The sequence below is a fragment of the Boleophthalmus pectinirostris genome, unplaced genomic scaffold (assembly GCF_026225935.1).
Source record: "Boleophthalmus pectinirostris isolate CB_2022bp ecotype Guang Dong unplaced genomic scaffold, ASM2622593v1 HiC_scaffold_7, whole genome shotgun sequence".
Lineage (NCBI taxonomy): Eukaryota > Metazoa > Chordata > Actinopteri > Gobiiformes > Gobiidae > Boleophthalmus > Boleophthalmus pectinirostris.
The window spans coordinates 1,338,001-1,365,204 of NW_026571473.1; the positions used below are offsets into that span (position 1 = coordinate 1,338,001).

Here is a 27,204-nt window from a genome sequence, read left to right on the forward strand (position 1 = left end):
GAGGAACCATCATTTTTGTTCAGGCCAGTTTCATTAGTTTTTTTTTTTAAATAATTCTGTTGAACAACAATTCAAAAACATGGTCTGATTTTCATTGGTTATTTTTCAGTAAATTTTTATTTATTATTGATTTTCTCATTTCAAGTTCAGTGACCATTGCTGATTTTTCTTTCCTTACCAGAGGGGGACCAACAATTTTGTCCACGACTCTATACAGTTTAATAATCATACATACCTAACACATTATAGTACACACATAGTACATTATACACACATGACATATTGTTTTTTAATTACTTAATTCTACTAAGTTCTACATCATCTATGTTTTTAAGTTACACTCACTTTTACCCAAAATAGTTCCCTTTAACAAAAAAATATTTGTTAAAATGACTCAAAAAGAAGAACTTGTTAAAGCAACTTGACATAATGAAGTTAGTAGGACTAGTATTAAAACCTATAGTAAACACAACTTCATCTATTTAATTTCTTTGAAAGTTCAGTTTTACAGTGTAAGAGAAAGAGTAATATTATTTAGAAGTATTAATAATCTTACTTGAGTACATTTTTTGACTTCTCTACACCTCTGCGGTGAAGAACATGGCTGACAGACCAATAATGCGTTTGTGTTTCCTCAGATAAATACGACGACGTGGACTTCCCTCCTCCACCAATCGAGTTGAAGTATTCCCCTCCCTCTGTCCTCACGTCTGTCTCTGTGCTGTCCTTCACACGCACTAACTCTCCTGTTTTTACAGCATCGACCCAAAGATCGAGAAGGAGCTCAAGAAGAAGTTTAAGGTACGCATTTTACTGCCAACTTGTATTTTTGAACGTATCACCAGACACTTTTACTCAGAAGAGAAAATGACTGAGACTTGAAACATTTTTAATTCAGTATAAAAATAAGTATCACTTTTCATCTACCGTATTTTTTTGGATTATAAGTCACTCCGAAGTATAAGTCACACCAGCCAAAAAATGCATAATGAATAAGAAAAAAAACATATATAAGTCGCACCGGACTATAAGTCACAGAGAACAACAGACTGTTAACGTCACATATGAACAGTTCTTCAGATAAACTATAAACAACAGAACAGAACAAGTTTACCAAACTCTCCATCTCACTCCAAATCACTAAATCCATTCAATTCTTCATACTCGGTCTCACTTCTGAACAACTCGGCCTCGACCTCCGTAGGTAAACAGAGCGCCGCAAACTCTTCTGTGTCGCTGTCGTCAGACACAGCATCAGTTCCAGTTAGAATTATTTGGGTCTTTCTGAATCCCGACAGGATGGTTTCAGTGTCACTGAAGTCCAGGCTTTGTCCATCATCCAGTGACTTTCAGGAAAGTTGCATAGTGCACTCTCCCAGTTGCCATGAAGCTGTGTTCTCCATCTCCGCTTTCCACCAGTCCCTCACAAGTTTCTCGCTCACTCCAAACTTTCTTTCTGCTGCTCGATTATAATTTTTGGCTGAATATTTCACAACATGAGGGGCAGAGGCTCTTTCTGCAGGAGACATGTGCAGTAGAGCCAAGTGACAGTGGTACAGGAGGAACAGGAGCAGCAGATACTCACACACAAGACTAGAGCCTCTCACCGCTGTCAGTGTGAACATTTTAATATATAAGTTGCACTGGAGTATAAGTCACAGGAAACACCCAAACCATGAAAAAAGTGCCACTTACAGTCTGAAAAATACAGTAAATGATACTTGTATGCTGAATGCTCCTACTGATCACAGGCTCCTGTTTAAATCCATTTTGTATTTTTTACTGAGTTTCAGATCATCTTAAAACGTTTTGACAGTGTGTCATGTGTGCATCACCATGGTCACTGCTGAACATCCCACCATAGAGATACATGTTGGGGAACACGCCCAGAATGATGTCACTGCAAAGAACTAATATGAGTTTCTTATGATATACAACAAGTTTCTTATGATATAAAACAAGTTTCTTATGATATATATACAACCCCCAACATGTTTCTGATAGAAGCAAATACAGCAGTAAAGTAAAGGCCCATGAACAGTAGAAACGATTAGAACACCATGTTCAGTTTAGTTTGATTTAGTGTTTAGCTCCACTTTAATGGCCCAGGTTTGTGGAGCCAATCCCAAACAAATGACTATAAATAAGAGATTGGAGATCTCTTTCAAAAACATGAAAATAGTAAATCTTCCATACTTCCATGCTTCTAGAACTTGAATGCAACTTCCATGTGGACATCATCACATTATCACATTAGTGAAAATAAACACAACCAAACTATTCCTGTAGAAAAGGCAGAGGCTCCATCCACACCCACAGGTCTTTTGTAACATGTGCTCTCTTTGTCCCCCACAGTTTGAGGGCCCTCTGAAGGTGCTGCAGACCATGATGGTGGACCCCAATGCTCTCCTGAAGAAACCAGGGCCCAAAGACCTCAACGTGTCCCCTGGAGACGTCCTAGACATCCTGCAGATGCACAGCAAGAAGGCCCTGTGTCGAAACAAGTTTGGAAAATGTACGAACCACTGCCCCTCACCTGCCCCAAACCCTCATCACCTGCACCAAACCCTCATCACCTGCCCCAAACCCTCATCACCTGCCCCAAACCCTCATCACCTGCCCCAAACCCTCATCACCTGCCCCAAACCCTCATCACCTGCACCACACCCTCATCACCTGCCCCAAACCCTCATCACCTGCCCCCAAACCCTCATTACCTGCCCCAAACCCTCATCACCTGCCCCAAACCCTCATCACCTGCCCCCAAACCCTCATCACCTGCCCCAAACCCTCATCACCTGCACCAAACCCTCATCACCTGCCCCAAACCCTCATCACCTGCACCAAACCCTCATCACCTGCACCAAACCCTCATCACCTGCCCACAAACCCTCATCACCTGCACCAAACCCTCATCACCTGCACCAAACCCTCATCACCTGCCACAAACCCTCCAGTGTTAGTGCAGTCAGCATGTGACAAGTGTGACTCTAGTGTGGTGTAGTCAGTGTCTGTTCAGGACATGGGGTGGATTTGGCTGGTGCTCACCTGACAGGCTCCAGAGACCATTAGAGATTAAAGAGGCTGCAGGGACAGTACAGGTGTAGACAGGTGTAGACAGGTGTAGACAGGTGTCACTGTGTTCTCCAGAGCAGAACATAGAGCAGGGTCAGGTCAGGGATGCTCCTCATGGACCAGGCTGAAAAGGCCATAAAGGCTGGAGCAGTTGTGGGAGGGGCCTGGGGCTTTCTTCACTGTTACATTTGTGGAGTTGTAATGTTCTTTCCTTTTCTTACAGTTGGTTATGTGAACAAGTCTCATCTTCTACCACTGTGAGTAAAAATGACTATTTAAAGAGGGGGAATGCTAAAAGGACTTCTTAGAGTTTTCTACCATGACTTCTTAGAGTTTTCTACCATGTTACCCATGTTACAATGTTACCTCATGTAAAACATGATGACAGATGTCATCCATCATGTTTGAGTCATTTAGTGATCTCTCCTGACCCCGCCATATGGTTAGCTGTACGATTCTTTCCAAGACCTGAGGCCTATGTCATACATGCTCTTTACTCTTACACGACAGTTCTTAATAAATACACAAAAACATGATACAAAACTGCACACAACTTAACAAACCTGATGTGATGTGCAGGATGCATGCTGGTTTTGTTGTGTGATAGAGCTCTCTACAAGGGAACACTCTCTTTCTGAAACTTTCGGAAAGTTAGTGTGTGGTTTTCAGTGAATATATCATTAACAAAATCAGTGTTAATAATCAATATCATTATCAAAACAGTAAAATGTAGTGCGGTAGTACTCCAGTCTTGGTCTCACCAGCCCCAAGACCGTTTTTACGCATTTGGACTCGGTCTTGTCTCAGGCTCGAGGTCTGACACTCGCCGAGTGTGATCGCATTTGTATCAGCGTGCGGGAGCGTGGTGCGGGAGCGTGCGGGAGCGTGCGGGAGCGTGCGGGAGCGTGCGGGAGCGTGCGGGAGCGTGCGGGAGCGTGCGGGAGCGTGCGGGAGCGTGCAGACAGTGCTTGCACAAAGCAGTACACACAGCCTCAGCGTGCGGCTCGTCTGTAGCAGCGTGTGCCCTCGTCTCCAGGCAGGTTCATCTTTTTAAAACACGATCCTTCCTGTCCATCTGCCTTTTCACGCTCTCCTCCCTGCGTACAGAGCACAAGGCTCTCTCCTCAATACGCACTGATTACATAAAAAAAAAAGTGCACAAATTCATTTGTATTTGTCACGATGGGCATTTGGTTTGGTAAATGTGCAGAGGTTGGTAAATATTTCTGTCAAGTGCCAGTGGAAGTTCTCTTAAAGAAGAGGTTCTCAAACTGTGGGTGAGATTCCAGAAAAGGGCACAAAGAGTGTTTCAGTGCAGTACAGTTTGCTTGGCTTTTTTAATGCCTAAATTAACATCAATCAGATCAAATGGAAATAAATGTATAAAAACATTGATATATTTGTGCCAAAATAATTGTACAATACAAATGAATATAGAAAATTACTAAGATGGTCTCGATTCGCTCTCGATGGATCGTGGTCTCGGTCTTGTCTTGGTCTCGATCCTCAGAGTTCTTGGTCTTGTCCTGGTCTCGGGACCCTGTGGTCTCGGACAGGTCTTGGTCTTGACTAGTGTGGTGATGATCTAAATATGTGATGTGTTACAGTTAATACTCAGAAGTCAAATACCTCCTCTTTAAACTCTGATGCACAAACATGAATGATCTGCTTTAGTGAAGAAGTCGTTATTTCTTTTGAACATTCATGTATTTGTTGACTAATCTGTTTGTTTCCTTGTCAGTGAGGGGGACATTTATGATGATGTCGAGTACCCCAGCGGTGAGTTTGTGTTTTTTTTAAATGACAAATATTTAAACTGCATTCAAATGACCTACTCTTTCTCTTTCTTCCCTCAGATGTGTACGACAATGACAACGCAGACTACTGACAAACAAGCGCCTCTGTTTAAACGAAAAACAAAACAAGTATTTAGGAGAAAAAAACATTGTTATATTCATTCGATTAAAGCTCGAGTATGGAGCATTATGATGAAAATATGCTGTTTTAAAGTGAAATCATTTGTATTTTTACTGGGACTAAAAGTGAAGGAGCGATGCTGAGAAGTAAACTGACTGTACAGATGACACTATGGAACTGTAACTTTGTGTGTGGAGTTTGGCCATAATTTAAATAAAAAAAATGTACAGTTTTACTTAAACTTTTCATATTCAAATGACCTGGGTCGTGTTTTGTTTCATTCACACATGTTTAATGCACAAACCCTGCACATTCAGGCTGAGTTCTCATCTCCAACAGAAAACACCGTGTGATGTCATGTGGTAATACAGAAAGTGCTCTACTGTGTTTTTAAACTATTTATTTATTTATTTGTTTGGGAGAGAGCATGTTAATGAACAAACATGACACAACATGAATGTAAACACACCAGATTGGGGCCAAACAATAAAAATATACACTCCATTCAATGCACAGTTCCCAGTATTGTACAGTTGTCATCATTGCACATTCCAAAATATTATACAGTCCAGTTATTGCCCAATTCCCATTATTTTGCAGTCTGTTTGGTGACACATTCAGTACATGTAAATATGTGTCCATAGAAGATCAATTCAAATCACAGTGCAGTTGGACATGAGACATGTTTGGTTTGACCAGAATCAGTTTTTCATTTGAGCTTTATTAAAAGAGCTGTATGTAGGACACTCTCTCAGTGTCAGTGGAAGAGTGTTCCATAGATTTCCACCTTGGACAGATAAAACATTCTGACCACAGTTGTTCCATCTGTGGGGTATGAGCAGGTCTCCTCTGGTGGTGGCTCGTGTGGTTCTTTCTGAGATGCCTTTGTGTTTGATGTTCTCTTTTAACGGTGGTGGAGCGAGGGAGTGTATGACCTTATAAATTAAACAAGCTCTTTTAAGTTTGATCATATTCCTGAAATCCAAAAGCCTGTGCTCAGAATGGGACAGTGGTGGTGGGAAGTGGGTTTTTTATCCAGTATTTTTAGACCTCTTTTATCGAGGTGTTCAGTGGTTTTAAGTGTTGTGGGGCAGGCAGGAGACCAAGTAGTTAACCACTATAGTGTTAACCACTTGTTTTTGTATAAGCCTGTGTGACCCGTTTTGTGCCACAAAACTCGTTGTCTGTTAATCCTGTTGTTTTGTTTCTTGGTTTAGGTTACTTTCTGTAAATAGTTTAGTCTGTTTTGTTAATTTATCTTTTACACTCCTGTTAATTAAACATTATTTAATTTATTCCATTATCCATCTTGGCTCTTTTGTTACTTCCCCTGTCCCTAACAGAGCTGGGTCGTAACACCACTCTGTCACCATTATCAAACCATTATTACAGAGTCATCATCTAGTTATTTCCAGATTTGTTTTGTTTGTCCTTTTGGTGGGTCAAATATGCTTCATATTCACAGCAGTTGGACACTGAAGAAACAAAAAAACAACAAAAGTCTTCTGTTGATAAAAGAGTCTGGACAGAAGGCCCTCAGAGAAGAGACTTTAAAGCAGCTCTGTTTGTACAAGTCTCTTCACGGCCGAGCACCAAAGTCCATGTGTGACATGTTAGAGCCACAAGAACCATCTGCACTGTGAGGAGCTCAGGGACCGACCTCCTGCTGCTGCCCAGAGTCACGACTAAACACAGACCAAACCAGAACTAAAGGAGGACTAAACCAGGACTAAACAAGGGGAGTCAGAGTTTCAGATTCATGCAGCTAAAACCTGGAACAGTCTGAACATGTGACACAGACTCGACTCTGACTCTGTTGAAATCCAGACTCGAAACACTTCTGTTTAGCTGCGTCTGACTGAAAGGTTTTCATTCCACAATCTTCTCTCTAATTTATCTAATGTCTCTCTCTCTTTTAAACTTTATGATGATAATTTATGTTTTGATTGTTTTTTTTATTGTGATTTTAATGTATTTGTTATTCTGTAAAGCACTTTGAATTAAATAAACTTGCCTTGTCACTCAAACTGGGGTTCATAATCGGCTGTTCACGTTCATCTTAAAGCTCTTATTTGACGACAAAGAGGTAAAAACTTTAAGCAGATAGGATGGGATCGTTTGAAAGAGGTAAAATTTGCTGTACTTAAAAGATACAACACTAATGTTAATATGGAAACAACAGCTGCTTTAACACCAAAAGTTTTACTCACAATAAAATACTCAAATAATTGATGCACTGAATATTTATTGAAGGATTTTTCTTTGTGCTCTTGGCTTCATTAAACCAGGACCAACATGCAGTTTGCAGCCGAAGTGTGAAGCGGCTGGGATAAAGATCAGATCCTCCAAATCCGATGGAGGCCATGGTTCTCATGTGGAGAAAGAGGTTTGCCCTCTTCAGGTGAGTGGAGACTCCCTGAATCAAGTGGAGGAGTCCAAGTAGTAGTGCTGTGGTGAACAGGGAGCTGAGTTGAAAAGCAGAGCTCTTGATTTAGGAGGAGGAGCTGGAGGAAGTGTCTGGGGTGGAGGACGTCTGGGAGTCCCCGGATGGAGTGGATGGAATTCTTCCGGTTAGATGAGGAATATCCACTGACCCCATGTACAAATGTTTAACATGAACTATCTGTGTTCTTCACTTAAAGCAGTAAAAATGGTTCTGCACCTTTGACTCTGGCCTGTAGTCACTATTCGTTATTTTTATTGCTGATCTACATGATTCACATAAATGGAAAATGTCTAATTTTGCTGAAAGGTGACAAGTTCACTGTTCGGTTTGATCCAGTCCAGAGAAGTGAGTTTCTACATTTTAGTTTTGGCCATAATGAATTAGATTTGCTACAATTCAATTATCCCTCTTAACTGTTGTTGATCCACTATTCATGAGCTCATAACATCACTGATGCACTCATGAAAAATGGATGTGGAATATGGGGAGGTTAATGTTTCCTGTATTTGGGAGACAAGGACGTCAGGTCGATTACTTCCTCCTGTTTCCTCTTCCTGTTTGATTTGGGTTGATCCACAATGATTACATCTGTATCCCTGCTCTTCCTGATCTCATGAACAGACTCCACCTCCACGTCTTCCAGGTCGATGATCAGACGTGGAGACTCGTCACAAACAGCTCCAGCGCTTTGCTTCTCGGAGCTGTTCACGCTCAGAGTCCACGTCTATGGTCTCCCCATCCTTCCACTTCCTCTTTCTGTTCTCACAAACAGAATCCAGGTTGATCACATCTTCCTCTTTCTGTTAGCTCGGAGAATCTGTGGGATGATTACTTCCCCTTCATTTCTCTTTGGAACAGATTCCAGCTCAATATTCTCCTCTTCCTCCCTCATAATCTTTGGCCTGCAGGAGTCCAGGGTGTCCTCTGGCTTCCTCTTCCTGCTCTTACGGGCAGAGTCCACAGGCACAAAGGAAGATGAGTCCAGGGCGCTCTCCTCCTCTTGCTCCATCCTCCTCTTTCTGTTGGAGCTGGGAGGCTGAAGGATGATGACTTCTTCATCCCTCTTTTGCTCCTGTTCCTCCCTCTCAACATTTGGGCTGAAAGAGTCGAGGAGGATCACGTCTGGAGACTCTTCACAGACGTCTCCAGTTCTTTGCACGGGGCTGTAACACAGACAAAATGTTGTTAATTTCAAATACAGTGGAAGGAGGAGTGCGTTTTACTTCAAGCATTATTCATGTCATTTGTCTGTGAGTTTTATGGTAGCAGCAATGGCTCAGTTCAAAATATTTGAAGGTGAGGATTGGTGTTGCACTGTAACTTGATCTGGGCACTTGACCCGTCTGAGTTAATGAGTTTTTACTACTTTTAATCACGATGTAAAATACTTAGATACTCTACAGATCAAAATCCAACATGATGTAAGGAACATAATACATCTGTCGTGTTCCAAAGAGAGCATGAGGGCGCGTCCGGTGTCCTATTGATTTGAGCTACCCGTCGATGTGAGCTACCTTGCTCTACTGCGCATGTGCACGACCCCCAAGTACTGTTACAGTTTAAATGCCGTCGATTTGAGTAGGGATGGGCATTCGATGAAATTTTCTTAATCGATCGTCGGAAGAATTAACGATCGATTATCGATTAATCATTAACATATTTATATTAAATGATCATCATTATTATTACTATCTGCACTACTAATCTGCATAAATAAATTCAACTTTACGACATATAAACCGTAACGACTCTAGAGCCACATCAATCCGTTTGAGATTAGAATGTGTTTAATTCATTTTTGCGCAACTCTCACAGAAACAAAACTTAAAACCGCATCACTAATTTGCAGAAACTAAGCGAAGATAAAACTACAGCTCTTGTGTCGCTGATGCGGTCAACTTCTGTTGGATTAAAAGACATGATTCAGGTGAATACAGGTTAGTGTGACCAGATTTACGTTTGTCAAAACCAGGACACCGTAGGTCAGACATTCCCTCATCTTCCAGCTCAGCTAAGTCAGCTCTTTCAACATGGCTTGTGATAAGTGTGATTAGCTGTCCTCCACTTCTGCCACTGAGCTGCTCTCTTCAATGTATTACATATGCTTAGCAGTTGTTCAACATTCAGTCCCTATAGTCCACCTTGGATTTGTAGTTGCAGTGTTTCTACCTCTGATTCCATTTTGATCAGGTCAGTGGGCAAAACAGTCCAACGTGGGCTTATGAACTTGGTGGTCTTGCAGTGACCTCTAGTGGTGCTTGTGCACACTTGAGATCCAACCTGCTCCACGTGGTTGGCAAAGCCAAGTTGACCGCTGTGCGTCCTGCCGCTGCTCGCTCCGCTGCTCGCTCCGATGCTCGGGTTCGAAAAGGAATATTGGGCTCGAGCTTCCGCTTCCGGCCGTCGGATAAAACTCTGGACAAACATCCCAGCGGTGCCTCCAAAATGTTGTGCCCTCTACTCCGACAGTGTGGGAGAGATACGTGGTTGCTTTTTGTAGACAGTGACGGACAGAGACGCAGTTCACATCCTTCCTCCATGACTTTATTTAAAAAAAACAACAACGAACTTGTAAATATGGAATTGTACAGTTTTTAACATTTATACTTTTTGTACCAAATGAATTCTTTTTCAAATGTAACAGAATGATAGAAATAAATCATGTTTTTAACAATATTTTAAATCATTGACCCACTTTTTTTTTTATGTGTCACATATGGGCTGTGTCCCAAATCGAGGGCTGCAGCCTCCGAAGGCTGGTTTTAAGGCCTTTGAATTGGGACACACAAACTGTAGAACACGCCAAGTCGCTACGTGCTTACGTCAGTGCGCACGTGCGTGCTGTTGTTATATTTGTTGCTATGTGCGTTTTTTAAACATTGCAAACTTTGCAAACTTTACTCGAGACGAGAAAAAGCGCTTATAAAACTATCCTTACATTTTGACCAAAACCAGCCAGATCTTTGGATTATTTCCAGCAGACTTGTACTGACCGCCCTCTCACTCGGACTACAAGACTTTTGGGAAGAAAAACGTGAGGTTTGTGAGTTTACATGTTCATATTTTAATCGCTTCGGGATTTTACCATTATGTTACACAAAAAACAACCAATACTGTAGCAAATAACCCTTTTAACAATACGTAGATCATGATTACGATGAGGTTATTCAAAGAAATGTGCCCTTGTGCATTTACGCTTTCCTTTGAATGCAAAATTCCAAACAGAAGGCAACAGTCAGAGATGGTTCTCACGTTAGCACACCCAGGCTACATCTAGGCTAACTTGTCTGCGCTCAACAAATACAATTGACCTTAAAACGTGACAAATTCACCGGATTGGTTCAGGATTCTGTAAGGGTTAGAGAAATCAATATAAATCAATCAAAATACATAATTAATTGCCAGTGAAAAACTGGTTGGTTTAGTCCTGGTTCAGTCCTCGGTTCAGTTCTGGTTTGGACCTGGTTCAGGTCTGGTACAGCTCTAACTTAGTCCTGGTTTAGTCCTGGTTTAGTCCTGGTCAGTTTTGTGGAGTAACAGATTACATGTACTGGAGTTACGTAATCAGAGTACAAATTATGAGTAACTGTATTCAGTTACAGTTACTGTTTCAGTGAGTGGTAATTGGATTACAGTTACTTTGTTGAAATAAATGGATTACAGAGCAGTATTTTACTGTTTTCACATTCTGGGCTATATCCCCACCCCCTTTTTTTTTTCTTTTTCTTTTTTTTTTCTTGGTAATTTCACTCATTGCCGGAAACTAAACCAGGTCTAAACTAGAACTAAACTAGAGCGAAACCAGGTCTAAACCAGGACTAAAACAGGCCTAAAACCAGGTCTAAACTACATCTAAACCAGGTCTAAACCAGGACTAAAACCAGGTCAAAACTAGATCTAAGCCAGATCTAAAACAGGTCTAAAACCAGGACTAAACCAGGACAAAAATATGATGAAACTAGGACTACACCAGGACTAAACCAGGACTAGACCAATTAAACCAACCAGTTTCTTGTTTTCACCTTGAATAGTGTCCAAACACAAACTGAACTGTACTTTTATACTTGTACTATTAAACTTTTACTATATGTATTTTGTTTGTTATTTTGTTTGTACAATCTAATGCAAGCTCCACTAATTCTTTGTTTCGGAATTTGCAGTACATCTCGCAGTACTTCTTGTAGTACATCGCAGTACTTTTTGCAGTACTACAGTTACTTCCTCCTTGCTTGGGTCTTGTCCTCGTCCTGAAGCATGAACGTGAAGGTTGGAGACTACATCAGCTCCAGCTCCTCGTCCTACGAAGTGCAGCAGATCCTGGGCTTCGGGGGCTTCGGAGTGGTCGCCCTCTGCTACAACACCAACAGCGGCCAGACGGTGGCGCTGGAGGTGCTCAAAGGACGGGACAACAGCGAATTCCACTTCGGACAGAAGGAGGTAAGACACACGTGCAGAAACATGTTTTCACTGAAACTGGTTTGATCAAACTATTTCATCTGAAAATAGCTTAGATTTGGTCTTAAAAGTCACTTTTAATTTGATTGGACAGGAGAGTTTTTACTGTTTTACATGTTTCATGTTTGGTCCTGGTTTAGTCCTGGTTTAGTCCTGGTTTAGACCTGGTTTAGTCCTGCTTTAGTGCTGTTTAGTCCTGGTTTTATCCCTGATTTAGTCCTGGTTTTAGACCTGGTTTTACATCTGATTTAGTCCTGGTTTAGACCTGGTTTAGTCCTGCTTTAGTGCTGGTTTAGTCCTGGTTTTATCCCTGATTTAGTCCTGGTTTTAGACCTGGTTTTACATCTGATTTAGTCCTGGTTTAGTCCTGGGTTAGATCTGGTTTAGAGCTAGTTTAGTCCTGGCTTTAATTCTGGTTTAGTCCTGGTTTAGTGAAATGTGATTAAACTAGGACTAAACCTAGATTAGAACAGGACTGACCCAGGACTGGACCAGGCCTCAACCAGAACTAGACCAAGGCAAAAATATGATTAAACTCGAACTAGACCAGGACTAAACCAGGACTAAAATCTTGAGTTAAGTTTATCCATTGTATTAAACTTGTATGTGATCTTGTGCGCCCCCTACAGGCCCAGATGCTGCGCAGCCTCAAGGAGAAAGGCTCTGAGTCGTATCACATCGTCCAGTGGATTGACTCGTTTAAGTATCGGGGGACGTTTCTGCCATGAATTCGAGAGGCTGGACATCAGTCTACAGGAGTACCAGGCCATGGCTCCGTGTCAGAGTCTGCGCCTCAAAAACATCCGTCCGATCGTCACTCAGGTAAAACTCTGGACTCATCAGAATGTGTTTTTATATTTGCATTTTATACCAGACAATGTGTTTTGATGTGAATCCTGCTCTTAACTCCACGTGTGTTAAAGTGAGCTCGTATCTCTTGCAGATGGTCGGGGCGTTGCTCTTCCTGAAGAGCGTCGGCGTCATCCACAGCGACCTGAAGCCCGATAACGTGATGCTGATCGATCACGTGAGGCAGCCCCTCGCCATCAAACTGATAGACTTTGGTTTGGCCTGTGCTGTGAGCGACACCAAGCCCGGACAAATGATACAGACAGTCTGCTACAGGTATGTGAAGACAGGGACAAGACAGGGACAAGACAGGGACAAGACAGGGACATGACAGGGACAAGACAGGGACATGACAGGGACAGACAGGACAAGACATGACAGAGGGACAAGACAGGGACATGACAGGGACATGACAGGGACATGACAGGGACAAGACAGGGACAAGACAGGGACAAGACAGGGACATGACAGGGACATGACAGGGACAAGACAGGGACAAGACAGGGACATGACAGGGACATGACAGGGACAAGACAGGGACAAGACAGGGACATGACAGGGTCAAGACAGGGACATGACAGGGTCAAGACAGGGAGAGAGAGTGGGTGGAGACTTACTGAGGGTGAGCCCACAATATGGATGTGGTAGCAACCATATATGTGCAACGCTTTAAACCACAGCACCGCCGGTGCAATTCATGACTTTTATAATCAGTTCTTTGTATAGCTACAGACTATATACATTATTGTCTGCAGAATTCATTTGTTATTAATGTGTCATTACTTACCCCATGTGTTTAATTTGGTGTGTCCATCCTTTACAGCACCATCTGCTTGTTATGGCAACATTATAACTCCAGTGTCATTTAGAGGTATGTTCCTGAGCTCCAGAGATCCAGCAGAGATGAACAGAGTGATTGTGCCTTCATACTCTGGAGCAGTAGTTGTTAGGAACAGTAGAGCAGATGAAAGCTTTAGTGCCAAACACCCTTTGTGTTGGATAAAGAGACGTGGTGAACATCACAGCATCTCCCACAGCTGCATCTACAGAGCCTTGTGATAATACACCAGCTCCTGAACAGAAACCTGCAGAACAACAGTGCACAAAACTAACTTGACTTTACTATAAAACACCAACAGAGTCAACTTGATGCTATTCATTCACATTTAGAGGAGACTCAATGCAGATTTACTGTTCTTATCTCCAGAAGACACTCCAGTGACAATGTGTCAGGTGCCAGCAAGGCTAGAACTGAAGTGAAAGAACCTGTGAACAGGAAGAACAATGTTGGATTTTACAACAGTTAGGGTCACTGTCCTTATCTAACACTAACACTTTCAATTATTATCTATGTGTTCTGCTCTCAGCTCAATTGAAGCATATCCCGGTGTATCTGTGACACTGTTCTCACATTGATATTTGTAGCCATAGAGCTGTACTTTATTAATGAAGTGTAGCCTGAATGATCCTGAGCAGCTCAGTCATGTGAGCTGCCAAACAGGAATGCCACAGATTCTGCTGATTGTGTTCATATTCTATAAAAAATAACCTCAGTAAGAAAGTCTGGACTACAGAAAAATCTACATTCATCTACTTGTTTTAACGCGTTACATGCACTGTGACTGTATGTGAAGCCTCAGATGTTTTGTTTGTGATTTGATTTGAAGCTCGACAGATGTACTCTCCACTGTCTGAAGATCCAGCTGTGGTTTTAGTATATTCAGATGAGTGAGTGAGAACTGTCCCGTCCTTTATCCAGGTGTAATTAGCAGTTGGCACTGAGTCACTCAGGCAGGTTAATTTGAGTGTTTCCTTCACTTGAATCTCTTTTGGACTTGAGATTTGAACATTTTCTGGTCCATCTGTGAAATTAATGTTTTCCAGTAAATGAATGAAACATAATGAACCCAGACACTTACAGAAAACCTCCAGAACATAAAGAGCTGTCTGAGAGTTGATGATTTCAGAGGTACTTTCCACTGTCTTTTCTGTTCAAGACTTTGAAGGACAAGACTCGTTTTTGGTCATAAAATACAATGTTTTCAGAAGGATTTAGCTCCTGTCCATTTATCGACCAGTTTCTGGTGAAGATGGAACCAGAGGCATCACAGGTTAAGTTCACTGAGGAGCCCTCGATCGGCTCATTGGAGGATGGCAGAACAGAAACATTTGTGATTCTCTCTGTGAAAACAAAACAAAATCAGAATATCATTAGTTCAAAATTAAACAAGAAGAACTGAAGTATGTTCTCTGTTGAATGTTTTATAGCGTTTTAAATCTTGAATTGTTGACTTACTCAAAACAGAGATCCTCACACTCCTGAGTTAATATTATTATATATTTTTTTCTTATTAAAACACACAAAGTGACTTTGAAATATACATTTTGTGAATGTTTCTAATACTACTTCATTGCACTGATGTCATAGTTTTCAACAGTTTTTTGCTCTATTGTTCAAGGTTTATTTAGTCCAACTGCAGAGACATTGTTGTATTTTACAGTATGTAGTGTTGTGGAACAGACTGCAAACATTAAAAAAGAACTGAAAAGTTGCTTTGAATCAAGGAGTCTGATTTATTGAAGCAATTGTGCATAAAATCACAGAACTGCCGGTCCCTGACAGAGACTCGTCTGTCCCTAAACTGTCACATAACAATGTAGACAGAGTCTTTACACCCCACAGGGGGCATAAGGCACAGGGATGATACACACACATAAGATAAGACCTAGTCTCATCTGGAGACAGGTCAACACAAGGCTGGGTCAACACACAACTATGAGTAGAATGACAAACTAGGACTGATAGAAACAATAGACTTGTATGTGGGTACAAGGCCAGAGTGTTCTACAGAGGATGACAGGATTACAGCCAGCAATCAAACTAGTTCCAAAAAACAAGATAAAACAATCAAGAGGTTGGGATAACTTTGCTTAACAATAGATATCTGATGTACCATTTATGAACAGCCTAAACCCAGTAAAAGATCACTGATGTAAAGATTTCCAGAACAATACATACATTCAGAACTGTTCGAGTTAAACACAGCGTCTAAAACACTGAAACAATCATTTATGTGATGAGGAAATTGAAGTAAAAATGAGATTAGAGTTACAAGTTTTGATTGTATGGATTGAAATCATTCTCATACACAGTTTCTTCATCATTGTTAGAGTTGTGTGTATTTGAAGTATTCTCGTAGACATGACGCTCATTCTGACCAGGATGTGGACGTGTCATCTCACTTCAACTTTATTTTGAGAATATTTGATAAACTACAATAATACTTACTGTTATTCCTGAACTTTCTGCCTTTTCTGAAAATAAAATAAAATAAATAAATAAATGCAAATCAAACATAACATAGTCAGTATACAGGAGGCCTACATACATATTATAAATGAGACATTGAAGATATGTTTGTTTTTTTTAACTTACTGGCGTTTATACACCTAAAAGCCTCCGGCTGCAGCTCCAGCAACGACCACTAATAAAGCAACAGTTATCCCAGCGATGGCTCCAGTTGAGGGACACCCCCGGCCTATTCAAGAAATACAATGAGATCCAGTTAACCACAGCACCACTTAGTGTCCTCTCAGTGTCACTGCAGACTGTGCACATTGTGACTGGTGAATGTTGAATTATTGTGAGCAGCACAGCTCAAGAGTCAAACAGGAAAACTCCACAGATCCAGTGATGATTTGTGTTCATATGATTTAAAGAAGACATATTCTGTAGAATTGACTTTGACTTTATTTTGTCCATGTTCTATCCGTGTTTCCTCAGCATTCATTTGCTCATAGTTGTATTTTGATGGAGCCTGTATTTTTTTGTTTGTTTGTTTTTTGTGTGTGTGTAATCCTGCGTTGTCCTGCATCTGAGGCTTATGTGCTCAGAAGATTTCAGTTTGTTCAGACAGTGGTTTGCAGAAAAGTCATGATGCCATTTTTAAACAGGAAAGAATAAAATCTGTTACTTGCTGTGGTCAAAAGTCATTTCAGACAAATACTGTGATTTACAACATACAACATGTAAATGTCTGTGTGTGTTATAGTGAAATGCTAAATAAATATATGATAAGACATATATCTTCTGTAAAGAGTTAGTTTGTTTGACCAACAAGAAAGTCTGAACTACAGGAAAATAAACATAAATCCACTTTTTACCCTTTACATTCACTGTATGTGATGCCTCAGATGTTTTCTTTGTGATTTGATTTGAAGCTCGACAGATGTACTTTCCACCATCTGAAGATCCAGCCGTGGGTTTAGTAAAAGCAGATGAGTGAGTGAGAACAGTCCCACCCTTTATCCAGGTGTACTTAGCAGCTGGTACAGAGTTACTGAAGCAGGTTAATTTGAGTGTTTTTTTCACCTGAATCTCTTTTGGACCTGAGATTTGAACATTTTCTGGTCCATCTGTAAAATAATGTTGAGTTAAAGGAAATGTTTTTTCAGTAAATGAATGAAACATAATGAACCCAGACACTTACAGAAAACCTCCAGAACATAAAGAGCTGTCTGAGAGCTGATGGAGTTGATGATTTCACAGAGGTACTTTCCACTGTCTTTTCTGTTCAAGACTTTGAAGGACAAGACTCGTTTTTGGTCATAAAATACAATGTTTTCAGAAGGATTTAGCTCCTGTCCATTTATCGACCAGTTTCTGGTGAAGATGGAACCAGAGGCATCACAGGTTAAGTTCACTGAGGAGCCCTCGATCGGCTCTTTGGAGGATGGCAGAACAGAAGTATTTGTGATTCTCTCTGTGAAAACAAAACAAAATATCTCAGAAAAAAAGTTTCCTCACTGGGCATTGTAAGTGCTGTCAAAGTGTAAGAAGAGTTACTGTAAATATGACTCATTTATCTGGACACATGCAAATTATGGCCACATCCTCCCCTTGATTGATTAAGAAAAATATCTGCCAACAAAATGTAATATATTTGAAATGAGACTCGGAGATCAGGTTCGTTTAGGCAAACCTTAACTGCATCAATGTTTACTGCACACATTGCAAGTACCAGGATGACAGACGCATGTGCAACAGTGCCACAACAGGCTGCGTGGATAGGTGCATCCAGAATCTCGGACTTCTGGTCTTTGCACAATTCATACTGGGAAGGATTTTCCAAAAAAGTGAGCATCAAACCGCTATGTTTGTTTTCCCAGTGGGATGTGTCTATTGACAAAGCCAGTTTTCTTCTTGTCTTTTGAACCATATCACTTTTGTTTCTGGTTCTGCTATTGTCATATTTTAGTTTTGGGATCCAGACATTGTAATTGTGTGGTTGTTGGATCCTAACAGCGGAAAACGGCTCGAGAAATTTGTTTGTGAACTCCATAACTGCAAAAGTGAATCAGATGTGTGTGACTGCAAACCTCTGTTCAAAGTGTTTCCCTTCTCAACAGAATTGAAAAATAGTGAAAGGAGAAGGCGATGGGCAGTATTGATCCACAGGAAGGACCAAAAAGGAAACCTTTGGCTGCCTAAATCATCCCGAGTTTGCAGTGAACATTTTGTATGTGGAGCCATCAAAGCAAAATCCCGATCCCTCACTCAACCTTAGTTACGAATTTAAAAAGTCAACGCCAAAATGAAAGGCACCAGCTGTTCACCAAGAAAACAACTTCCACTGCAAAGAGACCAAGACGTGATGTTGCTGTAAAACCACAAGAACAAGAAAGTGCAGCTCAGTCTGTTTGTCTTCTGCACCTCTCACTTAACAAACAGGATCCTGCTTTGTTGGTGCTCCACATACAAAATGTTCTCTGCAAACTCGAGATGATTTAGAAGGTCAAAGGTTTCCTTTTTGGTCCTTCCCGTTGAAGACTATATCGAGTAATAAAGTATCCTGAGTGTACTGCATGCGTATATTAAATATTGCAATTATATATTTATTTGAATATTACACAATGAGTTAATGCTTAACCACTGAAATCTGATATCTCTTTTTTTCAATTCTGTTGGGAAGAGAAACAGCTTGAACAGAGGTTTGCAGTCACACACATCTGATTCCCTTTTGCAGTTATGGAGTTCACAAACAAATTACTCGAAATGTTTTCCGCTGTTAGGATCCAACAACCACACAATTACAATGTCTGAATCCCAGAACTAAAATATGACAATATCAGAACCAGAAACAAAAGTGATATGGTTCAAAAGACAAGAAGAAAACTGGCTTTGTCAATAGACACATCCCACTGGGAAAACAAACATAGCGGTTTGATGCTCACTTTTTTGGAAAATCCTTCCCAGTATGAATTGTGCAAAGACCGGGAGTCCGAAATTTTTGATGCATCTATACTCACTGCACTGGCAACATAGGGGTAAATGCACCACGCAAATGTTATACACAATGTAAAAGTAGATGAAGGACAGGTGTATGACACTGGAATAGTTCTTACTCAGCACAGAGATCCTCACAGGCTGAGACGTTGCATCTCTGAGAGTTTTGGTGTTGAAAGCCTGACAGCTGTAGTCTCCACTCTGGTTCATCTGCATGTTCTTCACTTGTATCTGTGCTTCAGTAAAAGACAACAGCTCTCCATTGAAAAGCCATTTAAAGTGAGCTGCAGGTCTGGAGTCAGCTGAGCAGGACAGAGACACGGTTGAACCTTCCTCATAATAATCAAGTAAAGGAGAGCTCCTCAAAATGACATCATCAGGTCCATCTGAAAATATCAAATATAAATACACAGTTTAGAGTTGGACATGGGATTGTTTGTGCGTCTGAACTGTAGAAATGCTTTACTCACAGCTGATGGAGACTTCTGCTGGGGCACTGGTGCTGCTACTGAAAGGATTAGACACTTTACATGTGAATGGTCCCTGGTCATAGCGCCACACAGTGGCTATAGTGAGAGTTGCTCCTCCATCAGTGAGGTGCACTCTGTCACTGAGTGTAACTTCAGAAGTGCCATTGAACCAGAGGAAAGTTGTCAGGTTGATCCCATCAGCAGAACAGGAGAGAGTCACAGAACTGTTGAACTCCACTAAGTCTGAGCTGCTCACTGTGACTCTCACATTAGACACTGGCTCTGAGAGAGGGGGGACAGCACATGTTAGTCTACATATGAAAATAGAGCGTGGCTGGTGTTACAGATAGTTCACTAACAGTAAAAAAAACAACACTTATTTTAACCGATAACAGATTAAATGTCTAAAGGGTGCCTTTATCCCCCAAGGAAAATAGACTCAAAAATTCTAACAAGCTTCTGCCAATATTAGTTTTTAATTCATGTGCTCATGAAATAAATAGTGAATAATAATACAGCATTTATAATTACCATGAACGTTCAATGTAGAGATCCCACTTTGCACCGTACTTCCTGCTGGTATCAGGGTAACGCTGTACTCTCCAGTGTCATTATAAGTCACGTTCCTGAGCTGCAGAGATCCAGTAGAGATGAACGGAGTGATCCTGCCTTCATACTCTGGAGCAGTAAAGTTACCACCAGCGTGTGAAGTGATGATATTTGTACTGCCAAAATACCATGTTATTGCTATAAATGGAGTTTGTGTTGGAGCCAGTGAAGTGGTGAACGTGACTGTGCCTCCCACAGCTGCATCCACAGAGTCAGGCAACACACCATCTCCAGATGCAAAACCTGCAGATTGAGAGCACTGGTCATGAAAAATCCAGAACAAACATAGAGTCATTTTGAAAGATTTCATTTAGTAGTGTTGAGGAAAATAACCCTTTCCTCACGTGTTCGTTACTTTCTGCTTAGACAAAAAAATTACACTTGAAACAGAAAAAAGTCCAGATAATTTACTTATTCCAAAGTCATACTTGTACAAGGAGTCTGTGCTGACATTCCCATGCAGAGACTGAATATTTACGCCTATACAATGATTTTTATGCAAACTATAGTGGGAGGCGACCATGGTTTAGACTTAGTGCCTCTTTGTTGGTGCACAGACCAGCCAGGCCTCTTGGCACGTTATTGCACAATCTTATCCGATTGTGACAAGAATCCCCCCGATTCATCTCACTCCCCTTACGGGAGCGTCTTGCTGCTCTGATCAGGGTGATGAGTCGTGAGTCTGCATATCCCTATCAATAAGTCCTTGCCCTATTTAGTTAATTGATTAGACATATAGATAGAAATAGAATATCTTGTACATGAACTGAATCTATCTCTGCATCCCTCAGCTGTAATCTAGTCTCTGTTTTCTGGGTCATTGTATAGTGAATTCTAATAGTACAATAATAAAAATATAGCAGTACATCAGTAACATCATAGGCAAGGCAAGGCAAGGCAAGTTTATTTGTATAGCACAATTCGTACACAAAGTAATTCAAAGTGCTTTACAGAATAAGAAATACATTAAAATCATAATAAAAACAAATCAAAACATAAATAATCATGAAGATTAAAATTAAAAAAAGAGAGACATAAATTGGAGAGAAGAGTGCGGAATGAAAACCTTTCAGTTATATGCACAGTTAAACAGAAATGTTTTGAGCCTGGATTTAAACAGCGTCACAGAAGAGTCTGTCTCACATGTTCAGGAAGACTGTTCCAGGTTTTAGCTGCATGAACCTGAAACGCTGACTCCCCTTGTTTAGTTCTGACTCTGGGCACCAGCAGGAGGCCGGTCCCTGAGGTCCTCAGAGTGCGAGATGGTTCATATGACACTAACATGTCACAGATGTACTTTGGTGCTCGGCCATGGAGAGACTTGTACACAAGCAGAGCTGCTTTAAAGTCTATTCTCTGAGGCACAGGAAGCCAGTGCAGAGACCTGAGCACAGGACTTATGTGCTCGTACTTCCTAGTTCGAGTAAGGACCCGAGCTGCAGCGTTCTGGATGTTCTGCAGCGTCTCACAGCTCGTTTGGAGAGACCAGTGAGCAGACCATTACAGTAGTCTAATCTACTGGAGACAAACACATGGATAAGTTTCTCCAAGTCTGATTTAGACAGTAAACCTTTGATTTTTGCTATGTTTTTTAGATGGTAAAAGGCTGCAGATGTTATTGATTTTATGTGACTGTTAAAGTTCAAGTCTGAGTCCATTATTACCCCTAGATTTCTTGCCTGATTTGAAGGTTTTAGAGAGAGAGACTGGAGGTGACTGCTGACACTGTCACTTTGTTTCTGTGGACCAAACACTATGACTTCAGTCTTGTCAGAGTTTAGCTGGAGAAAGTTGTTTTGCATCCACACACTGATCTGTTGGATGCAGTGACCAAGTGACTCCACTGGTCCATAGTCTCCTGCTGCCAGAGAGACGTAGATCTGAGTGTCATCTGCATAATTGTGGTACGACACGTTATTGCTGCTTATTAACTGGCCTAATGGGCAGCATGTAGAGATTGAACAACAGGGGGCCCAGGATTGACCCCTGAGGCACCCCACAGGTCAGGGCCATGTCATCTGAGACACAGTTTCCAATTTCAACAAAATACTTCCTGTCTTCTAGATAGGACTTGAACCAGTTTAGTACAGTACCAGAGATGCCCACCCAGTCCTCTAGTCTCTGTAAGAGGATCCCATGATCGACAGTGTCAAAAGCAGCACTCAGATCTAACAGGATCAAGACTGAGACTTTGCCTGCATCAGTGTTCAGGCGGATGTCATTTGTCACCTTGATAAGAGCAGTCTCAGTGCTGTGGTGGGCTCGAAAACCTGACTGGAAAACATCAAAGGAGTTGTTCATTTGGAGAAAGTTCGTAAGCTGTTGGTAAACAGCTTTTTCAAGGACTTTGCCAAAAAACGGCAGATTTGAGATGGGTCGGAAATTGTTCAGTACTGTGGCATCAAGACTGCTCTTCTTTAGGAGAGGCTTAATGACTGCAGTTTTCAATGCGTTTGGGAATGTTCCAGATTGAAGTGACATGTTAACTATGTGAGTGAGTGGTGAAAGTAAACTGTTGAGGACAGACTTTAGAAATCTAGTGGGTAACATGTCCAGGCAGCAAGTAGATGAACTCAGACTGGTAACGATCTCTAAAACAGTTTTGTCAGTTACAGGTGCAAAGTGATTCAGCTCTAAGTGTCTCTGTGGCTGCATGCTTGTTATTTGTGTTGTGGAATTGATGGCATTTTTGATGCCCTGAACTTTGTCATTAAAGAAAACTGCAAACTCATTACATTTAGATGTGGAAATTAGTTCTAGTGGCAGTGGAGCTGGAGGGTTTGTTAATCTGTTCACTGTTGCAAACAGGACACGAGAGTTGTTACTGCAATTACCAATAATGTCCGAAAAATACTTCTCTCTTGTTTTACTCAAAGTGTAGTTGTACATATGCATTGTTCCTCTGTAAATCTCATAATGAACCTGGAGGTTTGACTTGCGCCATTTCCGCTCAGCCTTCCGGCACTCCCTTTTCTGTGCTCTGACTGAGTCATCATTCCTCCACGGAGCTTTTTGCCTCTTTAACCACTTTAACCTTTATCGGAGCGATGGCATCCAGAACATTCAAAACACTCAAAGTCACAGAGTTCAACACATCATCAACATTAGAACATGAGGCAATTTCAAAATGTATCATTTCCATGAACAGTGCACCTGTGTTATCATTTATGTGTCTCCTTCGAACAACTGTAGGAGCAGCCGGTGGTTTGGGAATAACAGACAGGTCAAAGAAGACACAGAAATGATCAGACAGAGCAACATCAACCACATTGACATTTGAAATATTTACACCCTTTGTAATGAGCAGGTCCAGAGTGTGCCCTCTGTTGTGAGTGGGCTCACTGACATGCTGAGTCAGACCAAAAGTTTCAAGGACAACACTAAGCTCTTTGGCATTTAGCAGTAGTTATACACCACCTAAACCTAGTTTTTTATCCTAACAGCAGCATAAGTAGTTTAACAGTTCTTACCAAATGTAACACAAAGAATAATCACTTTGAAATCCATATCTTCTGCTGAATTGACCATCACCAGTACACAGCAGTATAATGTGGCATCAGGCAGGACCATTGTCTTTTAACAGTTACTTGTTAACTGTTCCTTGATTAATCATTATACACGGCTCCACGGCTCATATCATGTTATTGCACCTGCCTATTTTGTTTTGACTCCTTAGCTCACCAAGGAGTCAAAACAAAATTTTAACTTAAGGCCGGTGTTCTGTCGAAATGGGCAGCCCCGTCAAAATGAGCTCCCAGCAGCCTAAATCGACAGTGATCGACCTCATGTTTTTCTGTTTACAGTTGTATAGATCCAATAAAGCCAAACCCTAATCCTAACTTCCCCAGGTTTACAACATATTTCCTTGAATTACAGACGGCGAGTTTGATGCTGTTTATACACCGTCATTACATTTTATACTTTATACCTTAGTCAAATTTCAACTCATTTATGTGAATATCCGTAGGTAGTACATTTGGACAGTTGTTTTCTGCTAAAACAGGGCTCCAACTAAAGAGAGCACATATCCACAGGTCAATTTAGTCATCGAATAATGTAGAATCACCATTATTCACTCATCTATCTAATATTTCAAAGAACTGTCTGTGTCTCTGTTTGTCTGTTCCACGCATAACTCTCAAACTGCTCATCCAACAGAGGATGTCATCCTAATGTTACATATGTGTGCAGTGCCAATTTTCCTGTTGTTAGGGCAAAAAATGCCAAAGATCTGATAAAATGAGTGTTATATTTTAAGTACTAGTCTATCTATTCATTCAAGGAACGTCTGTGTCTCTGTTTGTTTGTGTGTTCTACTCATAACTCTCGAGCTGCTCAGCCGACCAATCTCAAATTCGGAGGGTTCATCCTAATGGCGTGTGCAATGCCAGTTTCCATGTTGGTAGGGCAAAAAATGCCAAAGATCTTTTAAAATGAGTGATATATTTTACATAACTTTTGGAATCTCTCTTCTGCCTCCCAGCAATGGTTGTCCATAGCGATAAAACTCTCTGACATGCAGTTTGAAGTCACATGGGTGTGATTGACAGGTGGATTAACCAATCAGGCACAGGTATGGTCTCTCCATATCAAAACAAGTATGTGTAACATGACACAGGAAGTTCGCCAGGAGGCTCTTCCGGCTCCTTCTGACTCTGGCTCCAATTGACTTTGCATTTGGATCTTGTCGTCCCTCTCTCTGTAACTGCTGCTGTGAGCCTCATTTTTTTGGTCTTAAAATGTTCATATTAACCCGCTCTACCATGATCCTGATGCTTTTTTTTTTCTCACTTTTTTGTCCATCAAAAAAATCCTATTCATAACACAGAGCCTGGCTTCAGGTTTGCTCCTGTAACCGTGAGCATTGCGAGTTTCATTTGAGCGGCGCTGAACGCTGTGGGTGACGTCACACTCACTTAGTCCACTTCTTTTATACAGTCTATGTGTCTAATATTGTCCTTGAGTTAATCCCAATACCTAATCCTTCAATATCACCTTCAATACCACTATGGCACCCATTCAGGAGCAGTGGATTTGTTTTTAAAGGAGAAAAAAAACTCAATTTCATGCCAAATTCAAGATAGCCGCCATCCAAAGTCTCATACGCAAATGGGCCTCAATTTGAGACCAGTTGCCTTATAACTAGGGATGGGCATTCGATGAAAGTTTCTTAATCGATCGTCGGAAGAATTAACAATCGATTATCGATTAATCATCAACGTTTTTATATTAAAATGATCATCATTATTATTTACTATCTGCACTACTTATCTGCATAAATAAATTCAACTTTACGACAAATAAACCGTAACCACTCTAGAGCCACATCAATCCATTTCACATTATTATGTGTTTAATTCAGTTTTGCGCAACTCTCACAAAAACAAAATTTAAAACTGCATCGCTAATTTGCATAAACTAAGCGAAGATAAAACTCCAGCTCTTGTGTCGCTGATGCCGTCAATTTCTGTCGGATTAAAAGACATGATTCAGGTGAATACAGGTTAGTGTGACCAGATTTGCGTTTGTCAAAACCAGGACACCGTACAGGGGGTGGGAGGTGGGGACTCGTCATTCACATTGAGCGACTCTCACCTGGTAAAACTTTTTCCCACTGGACATGAAACATATGTGCTGCTTTACACACTGTGCACATGGACTCACACTTGTCCCAAACACAACGGAAAGCGTGGCATTTCTTGTACAAATCATCGTTAAATACACATTTGCGTTGCAGACTGACCGAATGTTTCTGTTTGTGTCTCGCTCCTTCTGAGTGCAGAGAGACACATGTACAGACCTCTGTTTGGTCACGCTACACACAGCAACCTACATTCGGTTTGTTTAGTCCTGGTTTAGACCTGGTTTAGTCCTGGTTTAGACCTGGTTTAGTCCTGGTTTAGTCCTGGTTTAGTCCTGGTTTAGACTTGGTTTAGACCTGGTTTAGTCCTGGTTTAGTCCTGGTTTAGACCTGGTTTAGTCCTGGTTTAGTCCTGGTTTAGTCCTGGTTTAGACCTGGTTTAGTTTTTAGTCCTGGTTTAGACCTGGTTTAGTCCTGGTTTAGTCCTGGTTTAGACCTGGTTTAGTCCTGGTTTAGACCTGGTTTAGTCCTGGTTTAGTCCTGGTTTAGACCTGGTTTAGTCCTGGTTTAGTCCTGGTTTAGTCCTGGTTTAGACTTGGTTTAGACCTGGTTTAGTCCTGGTTTTAGTCCTGGTTTAGACCTGGTTTAGTCCTGGTTTAGTCCTGGTTTAGTCCTGGTTTAGACCTGGTTTAGTCCTGGTTTAGACCTGGTTTAGACCTGGTTTAGTCCTGGTTTAGACCTGGTTTAGTCCTGGTTTAATCCTGGTTTAGTCCTGGTTTAGACCTGGTTTAGTCCTGGTTTAGACATGGTGTAGTTCTGGTTTAGACCTGGTTTAGTCCTGGTGTAGTCCTGGTTTAGACCTGGTTTAGACCTGGTTTAGTCCTGGTGTAGTCCTGGTTTAGTCCTGGTGTAGTCCTGGTTTAGTCCTGGTTTAGACCTGGTTTAGTCCTGGTTTAGACCTGGTTTAGTCCTGGTTTAGACCTGGTTTAGTCCTGGTTTAGACCTGGTTTAGTCCTGGTTTAGACCTGGTTTAGTCCTGGTGTAGTCCTGGTTTAGACCTGGTTTAGACATGGTTTAGACCTGGTTTAGTCCTGGTTTAGTCCTGGTTTAGACCTGGTTTAGTCCTGGTTTAGTCCTGGTGTTAGACCTGGTTTAGTCCTGGTGTAGTCCTGGTTAGACCTGGTGTAGTCCTGGTTAGACCTGGTGTAGTCCTGGTTTAGTCCTGGTGTAGTCCTGGTTTAGTTAGACCTGGTTTAGACCTGGTTTAGACCTGGTTTAGACCTGGTTTAGTCCTGGTTTAGACCTGGTTTAGTCCTGGTTTAGTCCTGGTTTAGTCCTGGTTTAGTCCTGGTGTAGTCCTGGTGTAGACCTGGTTTAGTCCTGGTTTAGACCTGGTTTAGACCTGGTGTAGTCCTGGTTTAGACTTGGTTTAGACCTGGTTTAGACCTGGTTTAGTCCTGGTGTAGTCCTGGTTTAGACCTGATGTAGTCCTGGTTTAGACTTGGTTTAGACCTGG

General features: G+C 41.3%; 2 protein-coding genes across 2 annotated transcripts in view; one reads left to right on the forward strand and one right to left on the reverse strand.

The window, feature by feature from the left end:
• Positions 1-5,251, forward strand: part of si:ch73-40i7.2 (FYN-binding protein 1) — a 53,745-nt gene extending 48,494 nt beyond the window's left edge. The window contains exons 20-25 of the mRNA XM_055164730.1: positions 639-684; positions 759-801; positions 2,356-2,515; positions 3,299-3,332; positions 4,817-4,854; positions 4,932-5,251. Coding sequence (XP_055020705.1) covers positions 639-684; positions 759-801; positions 2,356-2,515; positions 3,299-3,332; positions 4,817-4,854; positions 4,932-4,963 — 353 coding nt within the window. The 3' untranslated portion in view covers positions 4,964-5,251. The remainder of the gene's footprint in view (positions 1-638; positions 685-758; positions 802-2,355; positions 2,516-3,298; positions 3,333-4,816; positions 4,855-4,931) is intronic.
• Positions 5,252-15,510: 10,259 nt separating this feature from the next.
• Positions 15,511-26,105, reverse strand: LOC129412179 (carcinoembryonic antigen-related cell adhesion molecule 5-like). The gene is made up of 8 exons (XM_055165309.1): positions 23,578-26,105; positions 20,030-20,350; positions 19,499-19,780; positions 19,148-19,414; positions 17,233-17,505; positions 16,907-17,158; positions 16,179-16,281; positions 15,511-16,057 (listed from the first exon to the last, which is right to left on the reverse strand). The coding sequence occupies exons 1-7, from the start codon at positions 23,675-23,677 to the stop codon at positions 16,193-16,195; spliced, it is 1,584 nt and encodes a 527-aa protein (XP_055021284.1). The 5' UTR covers positions 23,678-26,105; the 3' UTR covers positions 15,511-16,057; positions 16,179-16,192.
• Between the last annotated feature and the right edge of the window lie 1,099 nt (positions 26,106-27,204).